Consider the following 24,143-nt stretch of genomic DNA (forward strand, 5'->3'; position numbering starts at 1 on the left):
AAAGGAAAGAAGGGCTCGGGATTATCTGCTGGGTTTGGGTAAAGTCACTGCTAGGTATCTGACAGATCTGCTGAGTGACTGTTTTTTAAAAAAGCACTAAAGACAGAGAACTAAGCATATGAAAAAATTAAGCAATCATTAGCTCTAGACAAAATGAAAAGTTGTATGAAAACGAAAATGTACACTTTAGTTCCGTGATGAACAATATTTACAAAGTCAGTACAATACTGATGTAACCAAGACTCGCAAGAGAATTCTCTTAAAGCCTCTCTTTAGGCGAGGAGGGGAGTATGTGTGGGTGGAAGGTGATGTTAGCAAAAAAGCTAATAAATCATCAGTTACCATTAACAGGAAGTCAGTACTTACGTTCAAACTCACAGATCAAAAGCTAGCAGTGTCTGACATTTCGCAGAGGCTGCTAAGGATGCTGGCAGGGGGCAGTTGGTAAGGAAAGAGGCACTGGATGTCAGATACCATTTTTACTGCGACACAGGGAGGCAGGGACAAGAAGTGGGGAGGGGGCGGACTCGAAGGGGAAATGTGGTCGCTGGGGTTTTTAAAGGACAGAGGATATAAAGTCGTGTCCGTGTGCCATGGGCATGACGTGGCAGCGGAGGCAGAAGCGAGAACAGGGTTACAGGACGAGCAGGCAGGGACAGAGATGCAGAGCGCGAGCGGGGTGGGGGGGTGGGGGTGGGGCTGCCAGAAGGAAGGAGCAGGGACACCTGCATCTGGGGAGGAGGCCACAGTGCACATGGCACACACGTGGCAGGCTGTGAACCTGAGCTTGGGACAATGAGAGCGCGTCCGACTATCTCTTTTTTCTATGAGGTATGAGAGGAGATGCACCTGCTAAGAGTCAGAGGGAGAGGTACAGGCAATCTGGGAGAACATATGAAAGAGGTCTTCTCAGAAAGTCAGGAGTGACTGCACTGGGGAAACGCAGGCCTGTCTCATAGCATCAATGCCCACGTGAGACTTGAGGGCAGTCTTCTAAATCCAGCACACGTCCTGAATGACTACTATAAGCCGGTGCTGCACAGGCACTGGGGACACAATGAACAAGGCCAAGTCCCTGCCCTCCTGGGATGGACACTTCTGTGAATGAATAATAACCAGCACAGCTCCCGCAGCCGCGTGTTTCCACCCTGCCCGGTGACTCGGGTGTAGGCTGAGAGTAGGCAGATGCCCGGTTCAACTGGGTTTGGGGTTTTGCCAGGAGTATGAACCCAGGGGCTAAGAGAGGCGAGAAGGTTAAGAGCGAGCCAGAAGTAACACAGCATTAGACCCTGGAACCCGGCTGAGGGGAGGGAGCAGAGCAGGGAGAAGGGTGAGGGACAGGGACAGACAGTACTGAGGAAGGTGCAGTGGGGGCAGGGGCCCAGCTGAGCTGGAAGCATGGGAGGGAGGCAGAAACCCCAGGGAGAAGCACCTTAAACTAAGATTTCAGAGGTGGTACAGCTGGTGACGACCAGGACGCACAGGGTTATGGACTAGCTCAGACGGGGCAGCACCGAGGAGATCTAGAACCATGCTACTGGATCCCGGAGCGCAGAACCAGACAGATCACTTACACATACAAAGCCACAGAAATGAAGGAAGACAGGCAGCTGTGGTGGCAGATTCTGGGGGGGAGTATACAGGTGTTTGTTATATTATTCTTGTACTTTTCCAAGTTTTTAAGCTTTTCAAAACAAAAACATATAGATGTGAGTATTTCATTTCCTCTACTTTCATCAGTCTCACTGCCACTGTCTTATGTCCAAAGTGACCATAATCTCTGGCTGAATTATTGTGACAGCCTCCTAAGCGCCCCCCCACCCCCCACCTTGCCCCTTCGAGTCCAATCTCCATAAGGCAGATGGAGGGATGTGTTTAAAGGAATAAGTCACATTACCACCCTGCTTAAAACCCTATCAATACTCAACTTTCACAATCAAAATGAACGCACAACAATCAGACGGGAGATGCAGTTTCCAGCAGTTCGTTTCATTTTCTCCCTCCCCTTCTCCTCTAGTTCAAGATGTGCAGGGCTACTTAACACCACCTCCCAGCCTGCGATCACAGTGTGTTCCCGATAAGGAACACAGCTCTGCTGACCTACACAGCCATCAGCAGGATGAACGTCTGCATGTCCCTCATGAGACCACTACCCCCTTCCTCACTACTAGGAACTGCATTAGGACCAGTCCCAGGACGTGGTCACTGTTAAAATCGTCATCTACTCCCCACTACGGTATCATCAAAACTAATCCTAGGCCAATAAAATAGGAAATGGCGTTCAACCTCTTCAGCCGTCAGGGAAAGAAGGCAAGTAAAAACCACACTGAGACACCACTACACGCCCAGGGAAATGGCTGAAATTAAAGACTGTTCCAAGTGTTTGCAAGGATAGGGAACAACAGGAACTCTCACACCCCACCTGTGGGAGTGAAAACTGGCAATGTCCACAAAAGCTAAACGTCCACACATCCCAGGACCCCACAATCTCACTCTAGATGCACAGCCACCAGAAACACATAAGTGTACCATTAAAGCACTTACAAGAACGTTCACAGTAGCATGTTTGCAAGAGAAACGACTCAAATGTCCATCAACAGTAGAAAGGATGCCTAAATTGTGGAATGTTCACATGGTGGAGTACCACACAGCAGTGGAAGTGAGCAAACAACCGCTGCACACAACAATACGGATGAGTTTCATGAAGAAAATACTAAGGAGTACTTACACCACGATCCTATTTATATTAAGTTCAGAAACAGGGGGACGGAATCCATAATGTCAGCAGCTGGGGTGGAACAGGGCTGCGGGTGAGGGTTAGGTGCTTTCTTGATCTGGGTCGTTTCCAAGGATGTTTGCATTTGTGAACACCGCCGTGCTGCACGCTTGGGCACCTCCCCTGTGTCCTGTTTACTTCTATCCATCTTCTCCACATTTGGCCCTGTGCTTCCCCAGCCTGCCTCGAGAGTCCAACCTCCCCAAGCCTCTCTCTGACTACAGCCTCATCCTCTCCTTGGAACGCTCCCTCCATCTTCTTGCTCTGAGACATGTCGATCCCTGAGCTCCCCCAAAGCCCTCTCCGGTGGCGGCTGTTTGCTCCCCAACGCCCGCTCACAGATTTTCGTCTGATGCTCCCAGACCACTGATCCCTCCTACTTCACAACACCCCCTTCACACCTTTTCCTCTCACACTTCCAGCACCTCAGCCACCCACACCTCACTTTCTGTTAATAATTCTGTGTTATTTCTCTGAAAAACAGAAATGCCCAGAAGAGATCGTCTACACACACCCACGAACAAATACAGCACCTGCGGGGACTGACCCCCCCTTCCCTGTGGCAGCGGAAGGAGCCGCTGCTTCTAGCTGGGACCAACCAAAGCAGGAGGCCCTATGCTACTTGGCCTCCTCGAGGACTATGCTCCTCTGTCAATCATCCCTCTTCTCCCCTCTAATAGACTGCTCCCATTTTCAAACAGGGGCGCTGCAATCTCTCATCTTAAGGAAAAAAGTGGCCCCACCCCTCTTCTGGCCTCTGCCGCACCTTGGTCCTCCGAAAGCAGAGCCGGCTGGCTCACTGCACACTGCCTTCCACTCTCTCCTGAGCCCCCTCTAAGGACTGTCTGCTCCCACCACTTGGCAAGTGCACCTGTTTCAACCCACCCAGCTCCTCTGCCACCATCACCAAACCAGTCAACTTTCCCCATGCATGAACGTGTAAGACGTGAACTGAGGGTGTGGCCATTTATCTCATGCTCCCTTGCACCTGTCAGAGGGGCATGCAGCCACATATTATATGACTTCATTTAAATGAAATGTGCAGAACAGGCAAATCCATAGAAACAGAAAGTAGGTTAGTGGTTGCCAGGAGGTGGGGGAGGAAAGATTGAGAAGGGACTGCTCGTGAGTTTCTTTTGGGAGTGATGAAAATGTTCTAAAATTAGCTAGTGGTGATGGCTGCACAACTCTGCGAACACACTAAAAACACTGAACTGTACACTTTAAAAGGATGAGTTTCATGCTATGTGAATTATATCTCAATAAAGCTGTTATTTGAAAGTACACCATAAAATGATTGGATCAAGTCATTAAAAGGGTCTTCACGACTTGTAACCTTTCTCGGTTATATTCTAAAAGTAGACTACATTATTTCAATGTTTTCTAAACAAAACCCTGCTATGAATTTTTCAACAAAACACTATTTTTAATCCCCCTTCCATTTAAACCTAAAGATCCCTTGCTTTTGTTCTTTTTTTTGGGTTACTTCTTGCAAAGCATGTGCATAAGGAGACAAAGGCAGCAGAAGGATATGGTGAATCTTTTATTGTTGTTTATCAGGAAAATTCGTGTTTACATCATTCCCTAACTAGATGTCTTACCTAATGAAGTTCAGCAGACTTCAAAACTTAGGAAACCACATTTAACCCGTTATTAAAATTAAAGCCCACTGGAAAATTAATCACTCTTTTCAAGGAAAATCCAATTCATACAGAATATTCCATTCTATTCCCCCCACCACATGTTAAAAATTAGAAAGTTTTAACCCAAAAGGCTATCTGACTGTCCATTTTAACCTTTCTCCCACACTTGAATTACAGCCAGGAGATTTTATGCTTAATTTCATACTAGTAATTCTTTCGGTGAATTAGAACTGTGTGGTCCACGGCAGAAGCCTGACCCAAAGCACGCCAAAGCCCTCTCTCACTATGAAGGACAGGGCACTGTCTCTGTAACACAATCATCAACGTACTTGCTAGGCTCTTCTGAAAATTAAAAAGCAGCATCTTGCCCTAAAATGATTCCAGCCCACCTCTGCACACTGCATCTGGAGCAATTTTTATTTTTAAACACAAATGCGATCGCCATTTTCCCACTAAGACACATCACGTGAATCCCCACTGCCCTTAGGAGAAAGATCAGAATCCTCATTCTCTTCTCCCCTTTCCTTTCTATGGTCTGATCACCCAGGCCTCTTTCAGCTTCCTGAACTGATCATAATTCTCCCTGTTTCAAGCCCTCTTCCACGTTCTGCTTTGCCTGGACCACGCCTCCCATCCCTCAACCCAGTCCATGCCCATCCATCCTTCACTTTAGAGCTCAAAGGGCCACTGCCCAGGGAACCCCTTTGACTCCATCTGGAGCCCTCATCACAATGGCAATTAACTAGTTAACTGCTTCCATCCTAGGACCGTGTCTGTTGAAGAGCAGTGCTTTGCTCAGGGTACCTTCCACACCATGGATGGATGCACAAGAAGCAAGAATGAGGAGGTCAAAGTTCATTTATTGCCTCGGGTCACTAACTATTCTCAGCAAAGTTTCTTCTTTCAGCCCCTCTCCCCTGCTGCATACCTAGACATGTAACAACACACAGCCCCTCACTGGATTTCAGACTCAGTCAAACTAGCAAGAAGACAGTGACTAGTATTTTTGTCATCTACAGTAAAAAGGTCATTACCTTGAGGAACTGGTACCAAAAGAAGAATAACCTGTGTCTAAATTTGAACCTAGTCCATCACATTAGAAAAACAAGGCTGCTAATGTTTCTCCTTAAATGCCAACTTTTGTTAGCATCTGTTAGTAACACACACAGCCTTGAGACTCTTCCTTATAACTAAGTACAAAGTTAAGTATATTTAAACACACATGAAAGAACTCACAGATATCTAAGTTAGAGAAACCCTAAAATAGGCAAGATTATCAAGTGAGAACTTTACCAGGTGAATGATAAAACAAGTCAGAGTTTACCAAACTTTAAGCAATTATCCACCCCAACTTTGTGATTTTTTACTATAGAAAAAACTTATAACAAGCTATTTTTGACCAGTAATTTCACTCCATGCATATAAATAATCCAATTTCCAAATACCTTTTCAGGAATACATTTATTGTTTAAGGGTAAAAATTTTAAAAGTACATTCAATGACCAAAAACAAAATAAAAAATGAGGTTAGAAACGTATTATTTCTATTTCAAAAAATCCATATCTAATTCTGCCATAAAATGGAATGAAATTCTGATACATTCAAGAGAATGAGAAGACAAGCTACAGACTGGGAGAAAACATTTGCAAAAGACACATCTGATAAAGAACTGGTATCCAAATACACAAAAGAACTCTTAAAACTCAACAATAAGAAAACAACCCAATTACAAAATGGGCAAAAGACTTTAACAGACACCTCACCAAATAAGATATACACATGGCAAACAAGCATATGAAAAGATGCTCCACAGCATATGTCATCAGGAAAATGTAAAGCAACACACAATACCGCTACACACCTATTAGAATGGTCACAATCCAAAACCACTGACAACACCAAGTGCTAGAGAGGGTGCGGAGCGGCAGGAACTCCCTTACATCGCTGGTGGGAACGCAGAGCAGAGCAGTGCAGCCACTTCAGGAGACAGCTTGACGGCTTCTAACAAAAATAAACGTCCTCTTACCATATGGTCCACCCAGCAACTCTGTTCCTTGGTATTTACCCAAAGGAGTGGAAAATGTACATCCACACAGAAACCTGCACACAAATGTTTGTAGCAGCTTTATCTGTAACTGCCAAAACCTGAACAACCAAGATGTCCTTCCGTAGGCGAACAGGTTAATAAACTGTGGTCCATCCAGACAATTGAATATTATTCAGCGTACAAAGAAACGAGCCACCAAGCCATGAAAGACAGGGAAGAACTTTAAATGCTTATTACAAAGTGAAAGAAGCCAATCTGAAAAGGCTGCCTACGGTATGATTCAAACTCTACGACATTCTGGGAAAGGCAGAACTATGGAGACAGTAAAAAAAACAATCAGTGGTTGCTGGCGTGGGGTGGGGGGCCGGCGGAGGAAGGGAGGGGTGAACAGGCTGAGCAAAGAGGAGTTTGAGGGCAGGGAAGCGACTCTATGAGACTATACTGATGGAGACGTGCCACCACACATTTGTGCAAACCCACAGAATGCACAACGTCAAGAGTGAACCCTGAGGTCAACTATGGACTATGGGTGATGATGATGTGCCAATCCTGGCTCTTTGACTGCAACACGTGTAACATGCTGTTACGGCAGGGGGTGCTGACCGTGGGGGAGGTTGAAGGGGGAGGGTGGTATATGGGCAATTGTTGTACCTTCCTCTTAATTTTGCTGTGAACCTAAAATAGCTCCAGAACAATAAAATCTTTAAAAAATTCTGATACATTCTACAACTTGGGTAGATCTTCAAAACATTATTTGTAGTGAAATAAACCAGATACAGATGGACAAATATTGTATAATTCCAGTTTTATATGCAGTTCCTGGAATAGGAAAATACACAGAGACAGAAATCAGAATAGAGATTACCAGGGGCTGCAGGGAGAAGAGAAGAGGGAGTTGTTATGTAACAGGTATGGAGTTTTCGTTGGAGATGATGAAGAAGTTTTGGGTAGAGGTAGTGGTGGTCACACAATATCGTGAATGTAATTAATGCCACTGAGTTGTACACATGGGAATAATTAAAACGATCAATATTAAGCTACGTATAGTTTATCGCAATTAAAAAAATTCACAAACCTTAAAAAAAAAAAAGCCAAATCCACGTTACCCTGTTATTTTTTTCTCTGTAGGTCAAATGAAACAAGGAGATGCAACCTCAGGAGCCAAGTCTGAAAGGTGAGGGCACCTGTTCTCCCTAAACCCAGCCTGCCCTCTGCCGGCCACCACCAGGCCTGCACAGCCAGCAACCCCAAACGTAAATTTTTTTTTTGGCCGTGCCACACACAGCTTGTGGGATTTTAGTTTCCCAACCAGGGATTGAACCTGGGCCCTTCCCTGGGCCCTCACAGTGAGAGTGCAGAGTCCTAACCACTAGACCACTAGGGAATTCCCCCAAAGGTAAACTTCCAGTGGATTTCAATGGATTTCTAAAGCAACAATTCATACAATTACATTATGTATGAGTTTTACCCTGAACAGTACTTTGAAAGGCACACAGGAAGTCCTAAGTGGGTAATTCCAATCAACTTCTCCTTTTCCTGCGAATTCTACTGTGCTTTAATGGACATTAAGTAAACTGAGAATGGTTAAAATAAAGACTTTTTGCATTCTCTCATTTTCAGATTGATATCACTACATACCTGAACATAACCAGGGCTTGATGGCAGAAAAAAATTAATGATCACTGTGGCTAATACTACTTCAAGAACTATCTCTGATATTTCAGATGACTTCAACAACTGACAGATACGTGCTTTTTGTTATCATAACCAAAGTCAAAATCTAACAAATGTTGACCTCTAACATTCAATTAGATCCTTAAGGTCTAACAAAAGCAAGACAACTGGAGAAAAAGCAGCAGCAGTACATCTATTTCGATAAAAATTCGGAAGCAGGGAATTTATAGGCCAACTTTATGGTAGAAGTTGCCACTGGTGAAGGAAGGAGAGAAAAGTACAGGAAATGGAACTGGGGAGTTAAAAAAAGAGAGAGAGAACTTCAACTGTAACTTTTACATCTTAAATCTGAAACAAATATGACCAAATGTTGAGAACATGGGTGTTTACAATTAGCATATAATATTATATATATTTTAATAAATAAATATACCTTACATTTATATGTAACTGTATAATAATTAGATAATAATTACTGATATTATGTTAATAATATGTATATTACTACTTATTTTAAAGGAAAACTATAAAGTTTATCAAAATGTGAGGTGGCAGGGACTTCCCTGGTGGCACAGTGGTTAAGACTCTGTGCTCCCAATGCAGGGGGCCAGGGTTCGATCCCTGGTCAGGGAACTATATCCCACATGCACGCTGCAACTAAAAGTTCACATGCCACAACTAAGGAGCCTGCCTGCCGCAACTAAGGAGCTGGCAAGCTGCAACTAAGGAGCCCATGAGCCGCAACTAAGACCCAGAGGACCAAAAAAAGAAAAAAGAAAAAAAAAAGCTACAGAGAAGAAAACAGATATTGTTAAGGAAAAAAAAAAAGTGAGGTGGCAAATGGTTGTCTCAAGATTTAAAATATTTCTCCTAGGGACTTCCCTAGCAGTCCAGTGGTTAAGACTCTGCGCTTCCACAACAGGGGGCGTGGGTTCTATCCCCAGTAGGGGAACTAAGATCCCACATGCTGCACAGTGCGGCCAAAACGTAAATAATAAAATAAAAAAAATATTTGTCCTATATGTAAGGTATATCCAAAAAAAAAAAAAGAAATTATGACATTTCTTTAAAACATGTAGATACACAGGACACTGCAAATGGCCGAAACCAAGCCACAAGCAGCCCCCATGAGATGGATAGTTAGGTCCATTTGCAAACGCACTCAGGTACCAGGCACTGAAGGCCCCCCTTTCAACAATCATCATCAGCTGGGCTGTCATTTTGCTTTGCTTTACATCTAGTTACAAATACTAGAGCTTCAGTAATATATATTCTTATGGATATCTATTTTGTCATCACAGATACCTGGAGCAGAACAATTAAAACTCAGAAAAATGGGGTTGATACAAACTACATAAAACAGATAAGCAAAAGGATTTACTGTACAGCACAGGGAACTATAGTCAGTGTCTTGTATCTTAGAGTATAGTAATAATCTATAATAGAAAATAATCTGGAAAAAATATACATATAACTGACTCACTTTGCTGTACACCTGAAAGTAACACAATATTGTAAATCAACTATACTCCAAAAAACCCCTAAGAAACAAAAAACCTTACAAAAAATGTTTAGGGTGTTTTCAAGTGGCAGCCTAAACAGCAGGTGTTCATAAGTAGCAGGAAGGGAACCCTTCCTCCACTGTTATAAAGCTAGTCTTTCCCTTTTCTTAACTGGTCTTTTTCTTTTTATCATCACAAAAACAATGCTGCATTGGTGTGGAACATTAAATAATACAGAAGCATGTAGAATAAAAGCCAAAGTCCCTCTGATGCAAATCTGACCCCTCACTACCCCCGGGTCCCCAAAGATGTTAGCCATCCTGCATCTTCCAGACATTTACAACCCCAGTCAGATTTACACGCGATCACTGTTCTGTGAATTGCTTTTTTTCACCTAATACGTCACAAACCTCTCTCCGGCAGGCACAGACCCCTTTAAACCACAATATGGGTGCACCACAATGCATTTAATCACTTCACTACTTCTGGGCATTTTTTCCCTGATATTTTATTGCTGCAATGCACAACCATGTAAATACACCTCATGAAATGCTGGCACAGGACTTCCCCTAGTGGCACAGTGGTTAAGAATCCGCCTGCCAATGCAGGGGACATGGGTTCAAGCCCTGGCCCGGGAAGATCCCACATGCCACCGAGCAACTAAGCCCATGTGCCATGACTACTGAGCCTGCGTGCCACAACTACTGAAGCTGGCGCGCCTACAGTCCGTGCTCTGCAACGAAGAGCAGCCCCTGCTTGCCACAACTAGAGAAAGCCTGTGCGCAGCAACGAAGACCCAATGCAGCCAAAAAAATAAATTAAAAAAAAAAATAAAAGCTGGCATATTCCTGTAAGTGGAATGAATCATAGGCTCCCAACCCTTGCTTAAGGTTTTATAGATACATGTGAAATTGCCCTCCAGAAAAATGAGTGTAGAGATACTTCTTCCAGAAATGTAAAGCAAAAATAAAACCTCACCACTGCTTTAATTAAAACATCTTTGTGGGCTTCCCTGGTGGTGCAGTGGTTAAGAATCCACCTGCCAATGCAGGGAACACAGGTTCGAGCCCTGGCCCGGGAAGATCCCACATGCCGTGAGCAACTAAGTGTGCGCCACAACTACTGAGCCCACGAGCCACAACTACTGAAGCCCACGTGCCTGGAGCTCGTGCTCCGCAACAGGAGAAGCCACCGCAATGAGAAGCCCACGCACTGCAATGAAGAGCAGCCCCCGTGCAGCAACAAAGACCCAACGCAGCCAAAAATAAATAAAATAAATTAAAAAAGAAGTCTTTGCCCATTAATGCCCTTTCTTTGATGATTTATATGAACTCTCTTACCCCTTTTTAAAAATGAATGACACGTTTACAGATATGGTTAAAAATGAGGACTCATCGTTTGTTCCTTTCTTACACCCAAATTTTCCACATCATTATCAGGGAACTTAATACCTTTGGGGCAGGTATCCTGACTCACTAAGAATTCACAATTTATTAAAATACTTCCTATGTGCCAGCACTGTGCTACGTCTAGCACAAGATATAGAATTCATACACCGCGTTTTAGTTGTGACTTTCTTATCTCTGGAGATCTAGATAAAACGGGCTAAAGTCTGCTCCCCAGTCTGTGTAAGTCTAACAGCCTTACCAAGCTCTCTGTGAACTTTCCAAGCTCTTCTGTGTTCACGGTCACTCTCTGAGCTCCGGCTCTCAATATTTAGTCCAGCCTATGAATCACTCCTGTTGTCCCGCACCGCTCCTCTTCCACACCACTACTGACCCAACAAAGATCTCAGCCTTTTCTTAGTTCCCGACAGCGGCAACAGCAACAAAAAAACCCGCCTACAGAAGACACACATACAGGGGACATAACTGAAAAATTAAAACTCAAGGTTAATAAAAAATATTCAGAGATTAGTACTTATAATGTATTAAAAAGCTTTTAAAATTCATTTCTAAAAGCCTCAGTAGAAAAATGGACAAGAGATACAATCTGACAATTCACGGAAGAAATAGAAATAGTTGACAAAAAAAATCTCAATTGCCTAACTGTAAGGAAATGCAAACTACAACATTAAAATTGACATTAAAATAGCTAAAATTAAAAAGTTTGATATTCCCAGCATGAGTGGAGAAGGAAAAGTTTGGGGAAGGTGTAAGTCAGCACCGTCTTTTGGAGGACAATTTGGCAGCCAAAAAAGGTAAATGTTGGAGGCCTTTGAGTGTGTCTGTTTCTAGGACTCTAGCCACAGCAACTCCTGCCCCAGGCAGATGGATGGACAAGTCTCTTTACTGCAGCATCTTTAGTAATAGCAAAACTTGGAACCCACCAACAGAGGACTTGTTAAATAAATGAGTAGTCTGTACAACTATATACTCTGTAGCCATCAAAAAGGATCAAATCGAGCTATGCAAGAAGGCAGCATCGTTAAAAATACCGACGTATGGGCTCTGGATCCAGAACACCTGGGCTGAAATCCTGACCTCAGCACCCACTAGCTCTGTGTCCTTGGGCAAGTGACTACATCTTCTGAGAGTCAATGTGCTCATTTGTAAACACAAGCAACAGTAGCACTGACATCTCCAGGGGCTACGTTCAGGGTCAAACAGGCTCAAGTGTGTGCACAGCTCAGCAGAAAGCCCGGGTCACTGTACGATCTCAAATTACACACTGCTGATGCAAACAAGCAAGCAAACAACATTTATAATAGGATTCACACTTTGTAAGGGATTTAAAAAGTGCTGCTTACACGCAAACTAAATTTTAAAACAAAAGTACATAGATAGATGAATAGGAAATGGTCTAAAAAACATACACACATTGTTAAGGGTCATCACCTCTGGGGAGGAATGAAGAAGAACTTTTGCTTTTACTCTTTTTACATCTGCATCACTTGAGTTACTTTAAATAATGAATGCTCTGCTTTTGATTCTGAGACAAAAACAGCAAAATCCAGTAAAGATGAGAGGGGACAGTTAATCTTAAAATCTGCCCTGTTCTGTTATTCCTATTGCTAGTAGCTAGCTTTAAAGCAGTAGTTCTCAAAGTGTGGTCTGTGGACCCCTGCAGGTACCCAAGAACCTCTTCAAGGACCACAAGGTCAGAACTGTTTTCACAATAATACGCGTTGCCATTTTCACTGTGTTGTCATCTGCATGAAAGAGCAAAAGCAATGTGGCTGAAACTGCTGGTGTCCAGCACACATCACTCAGCAGCATGGAACCACACCAGCAGTCCTGCTGTTCACACCACGCAAGGGCAGGAAGAAAAGAAAGGAAAAAAGCCAGTTTTACTGAGGAATATCCTTGATGAACCATCAAACGAATTAATTTTACTCAATACCAACCCATTAGTATGAGTCTTTTCTCTTTTTTTAAGTTTATTTTTGGCTGCGTTGGGTCTTCTTTGCGGTGTGTGGGCTTCTCACTGCGGTGGCTTCTCTTGTTGCAGAGCATGGGCTCTAGGCACGCAGGCTTTAGTAGTTGTGGCTTGTGGGCTCTAGAGCGCAGGCTCAGTAGCTATGGCGCACTGGCTTAACTGCTCTGCGGTATGTGGGATCTTCCCAGACCAGGGCTCGAACCCGTGTCCCCTGCACTGGCAGGCGGATTCTTAACCACTGCGCCACCAGGGAAGCCCCCAGGATGAGTCTTTTCAATATGCTTTGTGGTAAGGTGGGCGCTAGGCACACAGCAGGTTTGCTGTACCCCCGAGTGCAGTGACTGTCTCAAGGAAAAGCATGTGCACGGTTGTCAGTGCTGCAGGTCGAACCAGCCATTTTCATGGAATGCCACTTTTATCTGAAAGAACAACTGACCAACTATGGTTGTTTAGGTTTTGACATCTGGCAGAAATTTTCTTAAAAATAAACGAAGTGAGCCACTCACTACACAGAAAACAACTGACGGTATTTGCTGCCAATGATAAAATCCAAGCTTTCAAGAGAAATCAGAATTTTGGAAAACTTGTTTCTGCTATCAATTTGACAGCTTCCCACTTTAAGACTCTTCTAATGAGATCAGTGGTGATTTTCTTGATCTTGTACAGTGAAATGTATCAACATTTAGAAGATCTGAACAACTCAGTGTACCAATATGTATTTCTAAATGACCAAGATGTGATGCTACCAAATTAACCACATGAGCAAGGGATACAGTCAAAGTACAAGATGGAACTATGGACTTCAATGTTAACAGGGGTAAACAATTCACTGATAGGGTCTCAGGTTCCAAAGTGTAACTAGAAGAAACCACCATGTGTGCAGTTCTGTTGTAGTATTAAGGTGGAATACCTATAATTACATGAAAAGGCTATTAAATCACCCCTCCCTGTTCTAACTACATGTAAGTATGAGGCCAAATTTTCTTCATATATTTCAATAAAACAATTGTAACAGATTGAATGTAGAAGCAGATCTGGGAATCCACCTGTCTACTATTAAGCCCTACACTTAAAACACTTGCAAAGTATAAAACAATGGCACTCAATCTTTTTTGGTTTTGGTAAAGTTGTTTTTCATTAAAAATGTTATGATAACATGTAATAGATTTATTATTAAAGTGAAATAATAAATAGTTTCAGTTGTCCTAATTTCCAATACAGTAAATATTGATAGACATAACCCTCATGAACAAAAAGCTCTCTGGTCCTCAAAAATTATTAAGAGTATAAAACCAAGAGGTTTTGGAACCAAAAGGCTTTGAGAACCACCGGCTTAGCACAGGGCAGGCAAACTACCATGTGAAATCCAAATCTGGCCCTTGCTGATCTGTAACTAGTGGTACTGGCCACCGTCACACCCTCATGTTCCTGGGGTCTCTGGCTGCTTTTCTGCTGCAAAGGCACAGCTGAGTTGAGTAGATGAGACAGGACTGGCCTGCAAAGTCTGAAATATTTACTACTGGGCCCTTTAAAGAGAATCCGAAACCCTCCGATTTAGTGTAAGCTCACATTGCCAGCCTTTGTTGTTGCAGTGGCTGAGCAGCTGCATTCCTGTCTCCACTCTGTACCCCGTCACCACCCATTTTCCAAAGGCCAGAGTGACCTTCCGTAAAGTTGACGTCACTCCTCTAGTGAGAACCTTAAACGTTTATGATCACATTTACTTCGAAACACAATTCAAGGTGCTCAGCACCGTATTCAAGGCTTTTACTCATCACTCTGGTCCCTGCCAGCCCCTCGTCTCGGGCCTTCCCCTTCTTTGCCAGACAAACACACCAAGTACTCTGGTTTCCCAGAATGCGCCACGCTCTCTGCAATCTCTACTCCAAGCCCCCTCAATCTGGAACATTCTTCTCCCTTTCCTTCCTCCCTCTTCCTACACCCTGATTTCCTTCCCTTCACTCCCCACCCAAGTCTTGTGTACTGGGCACTGTATCACATTCCCTCCACGTACCCTGCTCTCACGATGGTGCCAGGACCCAACTGCTTGCCAGTCGCTGTCTAAACACATGGTTGCGTGAGGGAGAAACTGGGTTTCTCCACTGCAACATTCAGCACGGGCAGACCTTCAGGACGCTGTTGCCAACTTTTTAGATGAACTAAGCTGAAAGCTAGCCCCCATAACACCCTTCATTTTCTTAAGGTGGCTCCCTGGAGCAACACAGAGTAAGTTACTCTCCTAGGCAAGAGGGTCTCTTAAGACATCAACATTTATCATTAAAGAGAACACAAACAACAGCTGTTGTCAAGGATGTGGAGAAAAGGGAACCCTGCTCCACTCTTGGTGGGAATGTAAACTGGTGCAGCCACTGTGGAAAACAGTGTGGCAGTTTCTCAAAAAACTAAAAATGGAGTTATCATATGATCCAGCAATTCCACTCCTGGGTATATATTCGATAAAAAACAAAAACACTAATTTGAAAAGATACATGACCCCAATGTCCATGGCAGCACCATTCACAATAGCCAAGATATGGAAACAACCCAAGTGTCCATCGACAGATGAATGGATAGAGAAGATGTGGCACATCTACACAATGGAATACTACTCAGCCATAAAGGAGAATGAAATAATGCCATTTGCAACAACATGGAGGGACCTGCAGGGCATTATGCTAAGCGAAGTCAAAGACAAACCCTGTATGATATCACTTATATGTTCAATCTAAAAACACAACAAACTAACTAGTGAATATGACAAAAAAGAAGCAGACTAACAGATATAGAGAACAAACTTGTGGTTATGGGGTGGGGGGTATATAGGGGTGGGGAAATGGGAGGTACAAACTATTGGGTATAAGATAGGCTCAAGGATGTACTGTACAACATGGGGAATCGAGCCAATATTTTGTAATAACTGTAAATGGAAAGTAACCTTTAAAAACTGTATGAAAAATTAAAAAAAAAAGATACCAACATTTTAACAGTTATCAGTTACTGTGAGCCAGTTTGTCAAAGCTTTTCCTGCATTACCTGGAATCTTTCTAAGAACCTGTAATGGTCACAGGAAATAGCACCCTGTTTTACAGCTGAGGAACAGAAGGTAAGTAACTGTCACATTAACACGAAGCTAGTAAGAGGGATGAAGTGGAATTTGTACCAAAATCTTTCAATATCTTGATTAACATCAAGTTGAAGAGCAAGCCTAACCCATATGATAAAACTAGAGAACAAGCAGGATACAGCCAATGCTAAACACCATGACATGCTAAGTGACAGGAAAGGATGTTAAGAGTGGCTGAGCAGTGTTTCATAAAGAAAGTGGAATCTGAGATGGATTTAGATGGATGACTAGGTGTGAAAGGAGGAGAGGAAACTAAAAGAATATAGAAATCCCCCACCTTTTTTTTTTTTGGCCGCCCCGCATGGCTTGCGGGATTTTAGTTCCCCGACCAGGGATCGAACCCGGGCCCCGGGCAGTGAAAGCCCGGCATCCTAACCACTGGACTACCACAGAGAATTCCTGAGAAATCCCCCAGTTTTTGAAAGCTCACTGTACGTCATTTCGCTTTTACCAAAGACCTACAGTTTGCTAACTGAAAGAAATCTGAAGATTTCACTTTTGGGAAAAAAAAAAGGGGCAAAATAAGCCTTCAGCATTTGTTTCGCAGGAAATGATTATACAGGTAGTGCACCCTGAGCAGTGAGAGGGGCCCCACCAAGCTCCTTCTCCAGGAGCTACACTGAGCATCTCAGCATCAAGCTGTCAGAGCTTTGAACTGTGTCTGAGCGTCTGGGCTTTACCTTGACTCCTTCTGTGCCTGTGTCATAAGGTAATTGATACCTATGGCTAAGGTAATTATTGCTTCTCCCTTTACACCATTTCGGCTTAGGTTTTGCAGGAATGCTCTGCTTCCAGATAGGATAGCCGGGGAAAGCTGTATTCTACGCTGGGAGAGAAATATGAGCCAAGGTCAAGGCGTGGGAAGATCACTGAATAACGATGGAAAAACCAAGAGGTCAGGCCCTATGGAAGGGATCTGGGGTGAGTGGAGAGATTGCGGGAGGTCGGGAAAAACTAAGAGACTGCTACTTTCACATTTAAATATAGCTCCAACTAAACCCAAACACCTTAAAATACGTGAAAATTAGTGAACAGCTGTACCTAGCACTTCAACAACACCTTACAGGTTCAAAAGCACAGCACTTTTATCTCAACAAAAATCTTATGATGTGACTTCTAGATAAGCAAGTTGAGGTTTAGAAAGGGCCTTCAAGCTTGATAAACAGCAGACATGAACTGAACCCAGAACTTCTCATCAAAACAACAGATTTTTAAAATCAAGGAATAAAAAAATCAAGGAGTATGATTTGATACGACCACAAACCTGCACCTGATTATCTAACTAAGATCAGTCCCGCTTCTTGAATGCACGGCCTGATTTCAGAGACACCACAATGTAGCTGTGCTCAGTAGGTACACTGAATGCATTAATCTTAAAAAAGCCATACACATCTGATTTCTTTAAGGCAGACTCTCCACAGGAAAAAACTATCACAGTACTCTAGAAATAATGACTATGACTGAGAAGTTTTTTTTTTTTTTTTTTTGCGGTACGCGGGCCTCTCACTGTTGTGGCCTCTCCCGTTGCGGAGCACAGGCTCCGGACGCGCAGGCTCAGCGGCCATGGCTCACGGGCCCAGCCGCTCCGCGGCACGTGGGATCTTCCCGGACTGGGGCACGAACCCGTGTCCCCTGCATCGGCAGGCGGACTCTCAACCACTGCGCCACCAGGGAAGCCCGATTGAAAAGTTTTGCATTCACAAATATGGTATTTCATTGATTCTAAGAAGCACATTTTCTTTCATTTTCACATCTTTGAAATCACATGTATCTTATATTCAATGAAACACAATAACTTCCTGCTACTGACGCCCAAGTGCTCTTAATTTTTGTTACCCTTCGCCAATTTAAATGTTTCTTTCTTTCATAACATCTATGTAAACCCTTTCAGAAAGGCTGGCCATACCAGATTACCCAGAAACCTACCTTATTTACACAACTTCCCAGACTCAAGCTTGAATTAAGCAGATGAACCTTTAGTTTTGTTAAGCATTATGTCTTTAGAAAAAGATTAATGTCTAATTCCAAGCAATAGATTAGATCGTGGATGAAGAAACCGGTTAAAATAAAATCATCAAATAGAAAGTCTAGACACTTAAACCTACACACTCTGAGATGAAAAGAACCAGCTGCTCTCAAGCTATGCAAAAAACTATGTCAATCCAGGCAGTAGTTCATGACAAGCCCTTCCCTCCTCTAACCCCTTCCCTCCTCTAACCCGTTCCCCCTGTTCCTCCAGAAAATCAGAAGAGCGATGAATGTACAAAAGCAGCAGACCCGGAACTTCCCTGCAAGAGGGCAGCTGAGGTCCTGTGAGAGTAGCTCGGCAGGCAAGGCTACCGTATCACTCACTTGACATTCAGGTGTTCCCCCTGCTTACCGTCTCTGTAGTATCTATTCTTAAAATACTTTGAGGATGCCCATTCTGAAAGCCTTGTTACTAATCTTACACCATTTTGATAGGCACTCACTTTAAAGACAGCTCATTTTCATTTGCTTTCAGAGGTCGTTTCCTCTAATTCTTGGTAGTGAGACCTCTCCTGAGCTTTGGAAGGACAGAGCAATCCCACGGCTGGGGAGCCCCACCCCGCAGTGGGCCTTCAACAGTACTGGCCACAAACGGTCACTGATGCAGCACAGCATGCATGGGCCCTGGGCCAGCTGGCCCAGCTTCCAACGCTGGCTTGGCCACTCTGCGGACCAAGTCATCTGTCCTCTGGGCCTTGGCTTCCACATCTAAAACTGGGAAGAACAAGAGTTCCTCCTTTGCAGGGTTGTGTGAAGACTGAATTAATGGGCACAAGTAACTTGAAGCAACCTCGGGAACATAATAAGACTTAACCATCTTTACCTCCAGGCTGGGTCTTCTACAAGGCTGTGGGGCGAGGCAGGGGCACCTAGCCCTCAAGCTTTAAGTAGAGCTCACACTGCTGAAGACAGACCAGCGAAGGACTGTAATATCGTGTGACAACACCTGCAAAAGATGTTCATGCAGTGAGTGTTGCCCAAGAAAAGGGAGTAGGGGCTGGGTGATGGTGACTAAACATCACGCGTGAAAAATCTGTATAAATATTTAACAACTTCCAAAGAGTAGTCATTGTTTAGAGCATAAATATTTGGAGGTACAGGCTAACAACTACTTTCTCACTTCCTTCTGGAAGCCTCCCCCTGGTTTTACTATTTTGACTCTTTGTTCATCTAGGCATAAAAGCTCACCTATTCCACCTTCAGGGGCGATGCCTAACACCCTGGCCAGCTTGTCATAGGGGAAGGAGAGGGGGCAAGTCACCAGGGACTGTCACTCACACATCTTGTCACTAGCAGAACAATTACTAGTTTCCTCTTGAGCCCACCTCTATCCCTATTTGCAGGAAGATGGGAAATCCCTGGTAGCACGATGGGCTGACCTGACCCACAAGCAAAACCCTGTTGTTTCTAAAAATAATAATAATAAAAAATACATATATATATATATATACACACTCTAATAAAGAAATAATTTATTAAAAAAAGCCATCATCAAATTTTACACATTACAATACTTTCTTCAGGTGTCCCCCCAAACTCTATTAGTTTTAAAAACAAAAAGGAAATCAAAAGCCTCTCTCCACTATACGCACTCCCCAACCTTCAAAAGTCAGGGGAGACCACACTTGCCCCTGTACCCCTCATGTCCATACTCAGGCAAGGAGGGGCCCACCTCAGTCACTTTCTGATCACTCACAGCAGCGGAAAGCAGAAAGACGGTACAAAATTTAGGGTTACCAGAGAACTCTGCAAAGCGGAGCTTGGAACAGAACAAAACCTTAAAGAGCGAAACACCTCACCACCCACAAATCTGCACAAATAAATTTACTATACCTCTAGTCCTACAGTCCAAGTATCGACGTCCAGTGACCTCCCTTAAATTACATCTCCCGTTAATTATCTCTTATCAACACTTCTTCACCAAGGTTGAATCTGGGCACAAGCTTCACCACCAGCTTCTTTATTCTCGTTGCTCAACAGTCTCGTTGCTAGCTGTTAACAATTACTTTTTTCTTCTTTCTCATGGACTTTTATGGAAATAGTACAATTCAAACAGGTAGTATCACGACTACTTGACAAAATAATGAAAGTTACAAATGTGTTAACCCTGATAGAGGATTAAGTATGAAGTAAGACAGAGAGCTGTGAATACACACGATCAAAAAAACATGTGGGGCTTCCCTGGTGGCGCAGTGGTTGAGAGTCCGCCTGCAGATGCAGGGGATGCGGGTTCGTGCCCCCAGTCCCGGGAGGATCCCACATGCCGCGGAGCGGCTGGGCCCGTGAGCCATGGCCGCTGAGTCTGCACGTCCGGAGCTTGTGCTCCGCAACGGTAGAGGCCACAGCAGTGAGAGGCCCGCGTACCGCAAAACAAACAAACAAACAAACAAACAAAATGTGGTAATTACCACAAAGAGATCTTACAAAATAGATAACTCAAAATACCAAACTTTTAGATGTAGTCAAAATTGTACTTAAAGTAGGGATGTAAAATTGCAAAAAGTTCCAGTTTAATTCAGAGAACAAAATATTTCCATCAAGACTTTTTAAAAGAATACCATTTTCGAAGTGTAACATCACACTTAAAATACACCATTTTAGTTAGACTTACATTTTAATTCATTCGGCTTATCAACTAAACCTTCTTATAAAAAGGGAAAGAAACCAGAAGTTAAGACAGGCATTAAGCCCTCCCACCTTCCTACCCGTGAGTAAATGGGTTTTGCTTTATCCCTGATAGGAATTTTGAGTAAGCTGACCGGTCACCCACTTGGCACTGCAAAGTGAAAAAAAAACGTACCTTATGTGAATGTAAAGAAAAATCTCAATCTCAAATCGGATACATCTTCACAAATTTCTGAAGCACCGTTTTACCTGCTTACTGATCTGGGCACTGTTTGTCTCCAGATGTCAGAGGATCTCCAGATGTCACTCTGCCAGGGGGAGGTGCAGAGCAAAGGAGGACGGAGCCAAGGGTCACGGGAGCGGGCACGGTGGAGAAAAGGCGCAGGACACCTGACCAGAGGCTGCTAGTTACTTGGGGCAAAGAAGGTGTAGCTCACGCAAACACAAAAACTTTTTAAGAGAGGATTAAAGGCTCACCATGTTGAGCGAGACGGCTGAACAACAGCAAGAGTCACTGCCTGACTTCACACTCCCGAGCCGCTGCACCGCGCGCACGGGCACGAGTCTAGGCGTTCTTCCTTCAGGACGACACGCGGCGCCGTGGGAAGCGCCCCCGCCCCCCGCAACGCCGCTCCCCTGCGACCATCGTTACGGAAAAGACCAACCAACCTCAACACCGCAAAGTTCAAAGGTGCAATCTGCAGCAGGAACTTTAAAACACGCCGCCGGAGAAGGAGAAAGAGCTGATAAGAAAACTGAGAAACTTCGGAACCTTAGAAAGCAATCTAAAGCACCAAGGGGTCCGACCCTGTTTTTAAAGAAGAAACTGAGGCCGGACAAGATGCCCCCAGCGCACAGGTGACTGGACAGAGGCCCCGACCTGACCCAGGCCGGAGCGATTCCCCACCCGACTCCTGCCAGTCTGCAGTTACCCCAAGCTTCTGTTTCTCGAGTCCCCGGCTTCTGCAGTTATTTCCGGAGCTCCAGCAAACGCAGGAGGCAGCCACTTGCAGCGCAAAGAACCCCAAATCCACTCGGGAGACCCGACATCTGCGCGCTCCGCGACCTTGGGCCCCTGACATAACCCCCGGGGCCGCCTCCCCTAGGGACCGGGCCGGCGTTCGCCTCCCCGGCGGACCGGACCTCCGAGCGCGCGCCCGCCCCGCGCCCCGGCCAGGAGCGGCCCAGCCGGGCTCCGGGGCGCCCAGGTGCACAGCCTTACCTTCCGCCACGTCCTCGTCCACGGCCCCCTTGACCTGCGAGAAACACCACTGCAAGTCGTTGCCGCCCGCAGGGCAGCCGCCGCCTCCGGCTCCTGCGGATACACCGGGCGCGTCAGGCTCGCGCCCCTAGCCCCTCGCCCCTCGCCCGCTCCCGGCCCCGCCCCGCGCGGGCCCTCACCTGCCATGGCCGGTCGGCCGGCGCGCAGCCGGGCGCGGCCGGGCGCCGAGGCGGCGGCGGACGTACGAGGCGGCCGCCGCGCTGCTGCCGCCCAAGCACCTCAGCCCGGCCGCCGCCGCCGCCGCCGCCGCCGTATTTTTTTTTCCCTTTTCAAAATGGCGCCCAATGCCCGTCGTCCCGCTCGATGACGTCATCCCCCGCCGCCTCCGACGGCCGGGGGCGGGGGCGGGGCCTCCGGGAGTCTCCGAGCGGGGCGGGGAGGGGCGGGACGCACGGCCGCGGGGGGCGGGGGGGTGGGTCCTCCCGGTGCGCCGACTACGTCTGCGCGACCTGCGCCGCGCCCCGACCCCTGGGAACGGGGCTTCAGGGCCGCCGGGGACGGCCCGGCCGGCGGGCGGCTGTGAGCCCGGAGCTTGGTGCTCCCCTGAAGATCAGCCGCGGGTCTGCTGCCGGCCGTCCGTCCCTCTGCGGAGTTTTGGAGGCCGCGAGGCCGAACCGGGCCCGTTCCTAGAGTCTTCGGCCAATGAGAGCGCGATCCTTCGGCGGAACAGCCAATGGAGAGCGCGCTCAGTGGCCGGTGGGCGGAGCTTCCGGGCCGGGCCACACCTGGAGCGCCCCGCACGTGAGAGCGTCATGCCGGCCCACCGACCCAGGCCGCACTGCAAATCACTCTCCTCGGACACAGCTGGAGTCCCGGTAATCAGTGTACACCTTTGACGGCAGCCCTGCACAGAGCTCACGTTGTCTACCAGGATTCCTTGAGCCCCCATCAGTGTACAATCTTAGGGAAACGGTGTTGCGGTACAGCGTGCCCATCGTTCGTTCCTTCATTCCTGGGTGTGTTTCCTGTGGCCTACGGAGGGATTATTCATTTGTGGGATTTATGTGTCCGAAATCATAACTTCTTTCAGTGATATTGTGAAGTTGGTAGTTACCATGTGGCATCTCTAGAAGATGATCATTCCAAATCAGGAACATTTGTCCACTTAACAAATATTATTTTTTGATCAGCTCGTGCTATGTGCCACACTGTTCACGGCCCAGGAGATGCGGGGGTAAACAGAGCAAATGCCTACCCTCAGGGAGCTTACATCTCAGTTTAGGGATCCAGAAAATAGCAGGAGTGGGCTCCCCTGGTGGCGCAGTGGTTAAGAATCCTCCTGCCAATGCAGGCAACACAGGTTTGAGCCCTGGCCCGGGAAGATCCCACATGCCACGGAGCAACTAAGCCCTTGTGCCACAACTACTGAGCCTGCACTCTAGAATCTGAGAGCCACAACTACTGAGCCCACGTGCCACAACTACTGAAGCCTGTGCGCCTAGAGCCCGTGCTCCGCAACAAGAGAAGCCACGACAACGAGAAGCCCACACACCACAACGAAGAGTAGCCCCCGCTCACCGCAACTAGAGTAAGCCCGCGCAGCAACAAAGACCCAACACAGCCAAAAATAAATAAATAAAATAAAATAAATAAATTTATATATAAAATAAAAGAAAACAGCAGGAGTAAAGCAAAGTAGGTAGTAAGTCAGATGAAGTTGGATAGAAAAATAAAGCAAGGAAGGAGGGCAAGGGAGTGCATCTAGGGAGGGTTGCAGTTTTAAACAGGGTGACTGGAGAAGACCTCGAGGAGGTGAGGCAGCCACGCGGACATCGGGAGGAGGCTGTGCTGGGAAGCAGGATGGAGTCCAGGCAAGATAGGAAGCTATGGGGCCATGAGCAGGGAAAGCTGACTTGGTCTTGAACGGGGCCACTGTGGCCGCTCTGCTGAGGATGCACTGTAGGGAGCCAAGATCGTCCAGGCAGAGGGATGACGGTCAAGTGGTCATGGATGTGGTGGTCCTGGGGAGAGGGCTTGAGAACCCGTCAGGCTTCAGAGATAGGCATTTTGAAGGCGGAGCGCCCCGGGGGCTGACTGTGAAGTGAATGCGGTGTGAGAGAGAAG

The 24,143-nt window shown here is 45.7% G+C and overlaps 1 protein-coding gene and 1 long non-coding RNA gene across 8 annotated transcripts in view; both read right to left on the minus strand.

The window, feature by feature from the left end:
• On the minus strand, positions 1–22,013 carry LOC109550717 (uncharacterized). Its single transcript, XR_002177352.3, has 4 exons — positions 20,006–22,013; positions 18,996–19,118; positions 11,290–11,483; positions 1–6,420 (listed from the first exon to the last, which is right to left on the minus strand). It is a non-coding gene; the product is annotated as an uncharacterized lncRNA (long non-coding RNA).
• PPP2R2D (protein phosphatase 2 regulatory subunit Bdelta) overlaps positions 1–22,615 on the minus strand; it is a 45,595-nt gene extending 22,980 nt beyond the window's left edge. Inside the window, exons 1-2 of one of the 7 annotated variants that reach the window (XM_033842197.2) lie at positions 22,199–22,600; positions 22,020–22,112 (exon numbers count right to left, since the gene is read on the minus strand). In XM_033842197.2, the coding sequence (XP_033698088.1) occupies positions 22,020–22,112; positions 22,199–22,205 (100 nt within the window). In that variant the 5' untranslated portion in view covers positions 22,206–22,600. Of the gene's footprint in view, positions 1–22,019; positions 22,113–22,198 lie in introns of all 7 variants that reach the window. The other 6 variants (XM_033842196.2, XM_019940271.3, XM_019940275.3 and 3 more) reach the window with 6 other exon arrangements.
• Between the last annotated feature and the right edge of the window lie 1,528 nt (positions 22,616–24,143).

The sequence above is a fragment of the Tursiops truncatus genome, chromosome 16, assembly GCF_011762595.2.
Source record: "Tursiops truncatus isolate mTurTru1 chromosome 16, mTurTru1.mat.Y, whole genome shotgun sequence".
Lineage (NCBI taxonomy): Eukaryota > Metazoa > Chordata > Mammalia > Artiodactyla > Delphinidae > Tursiops > Tursiops truncatus.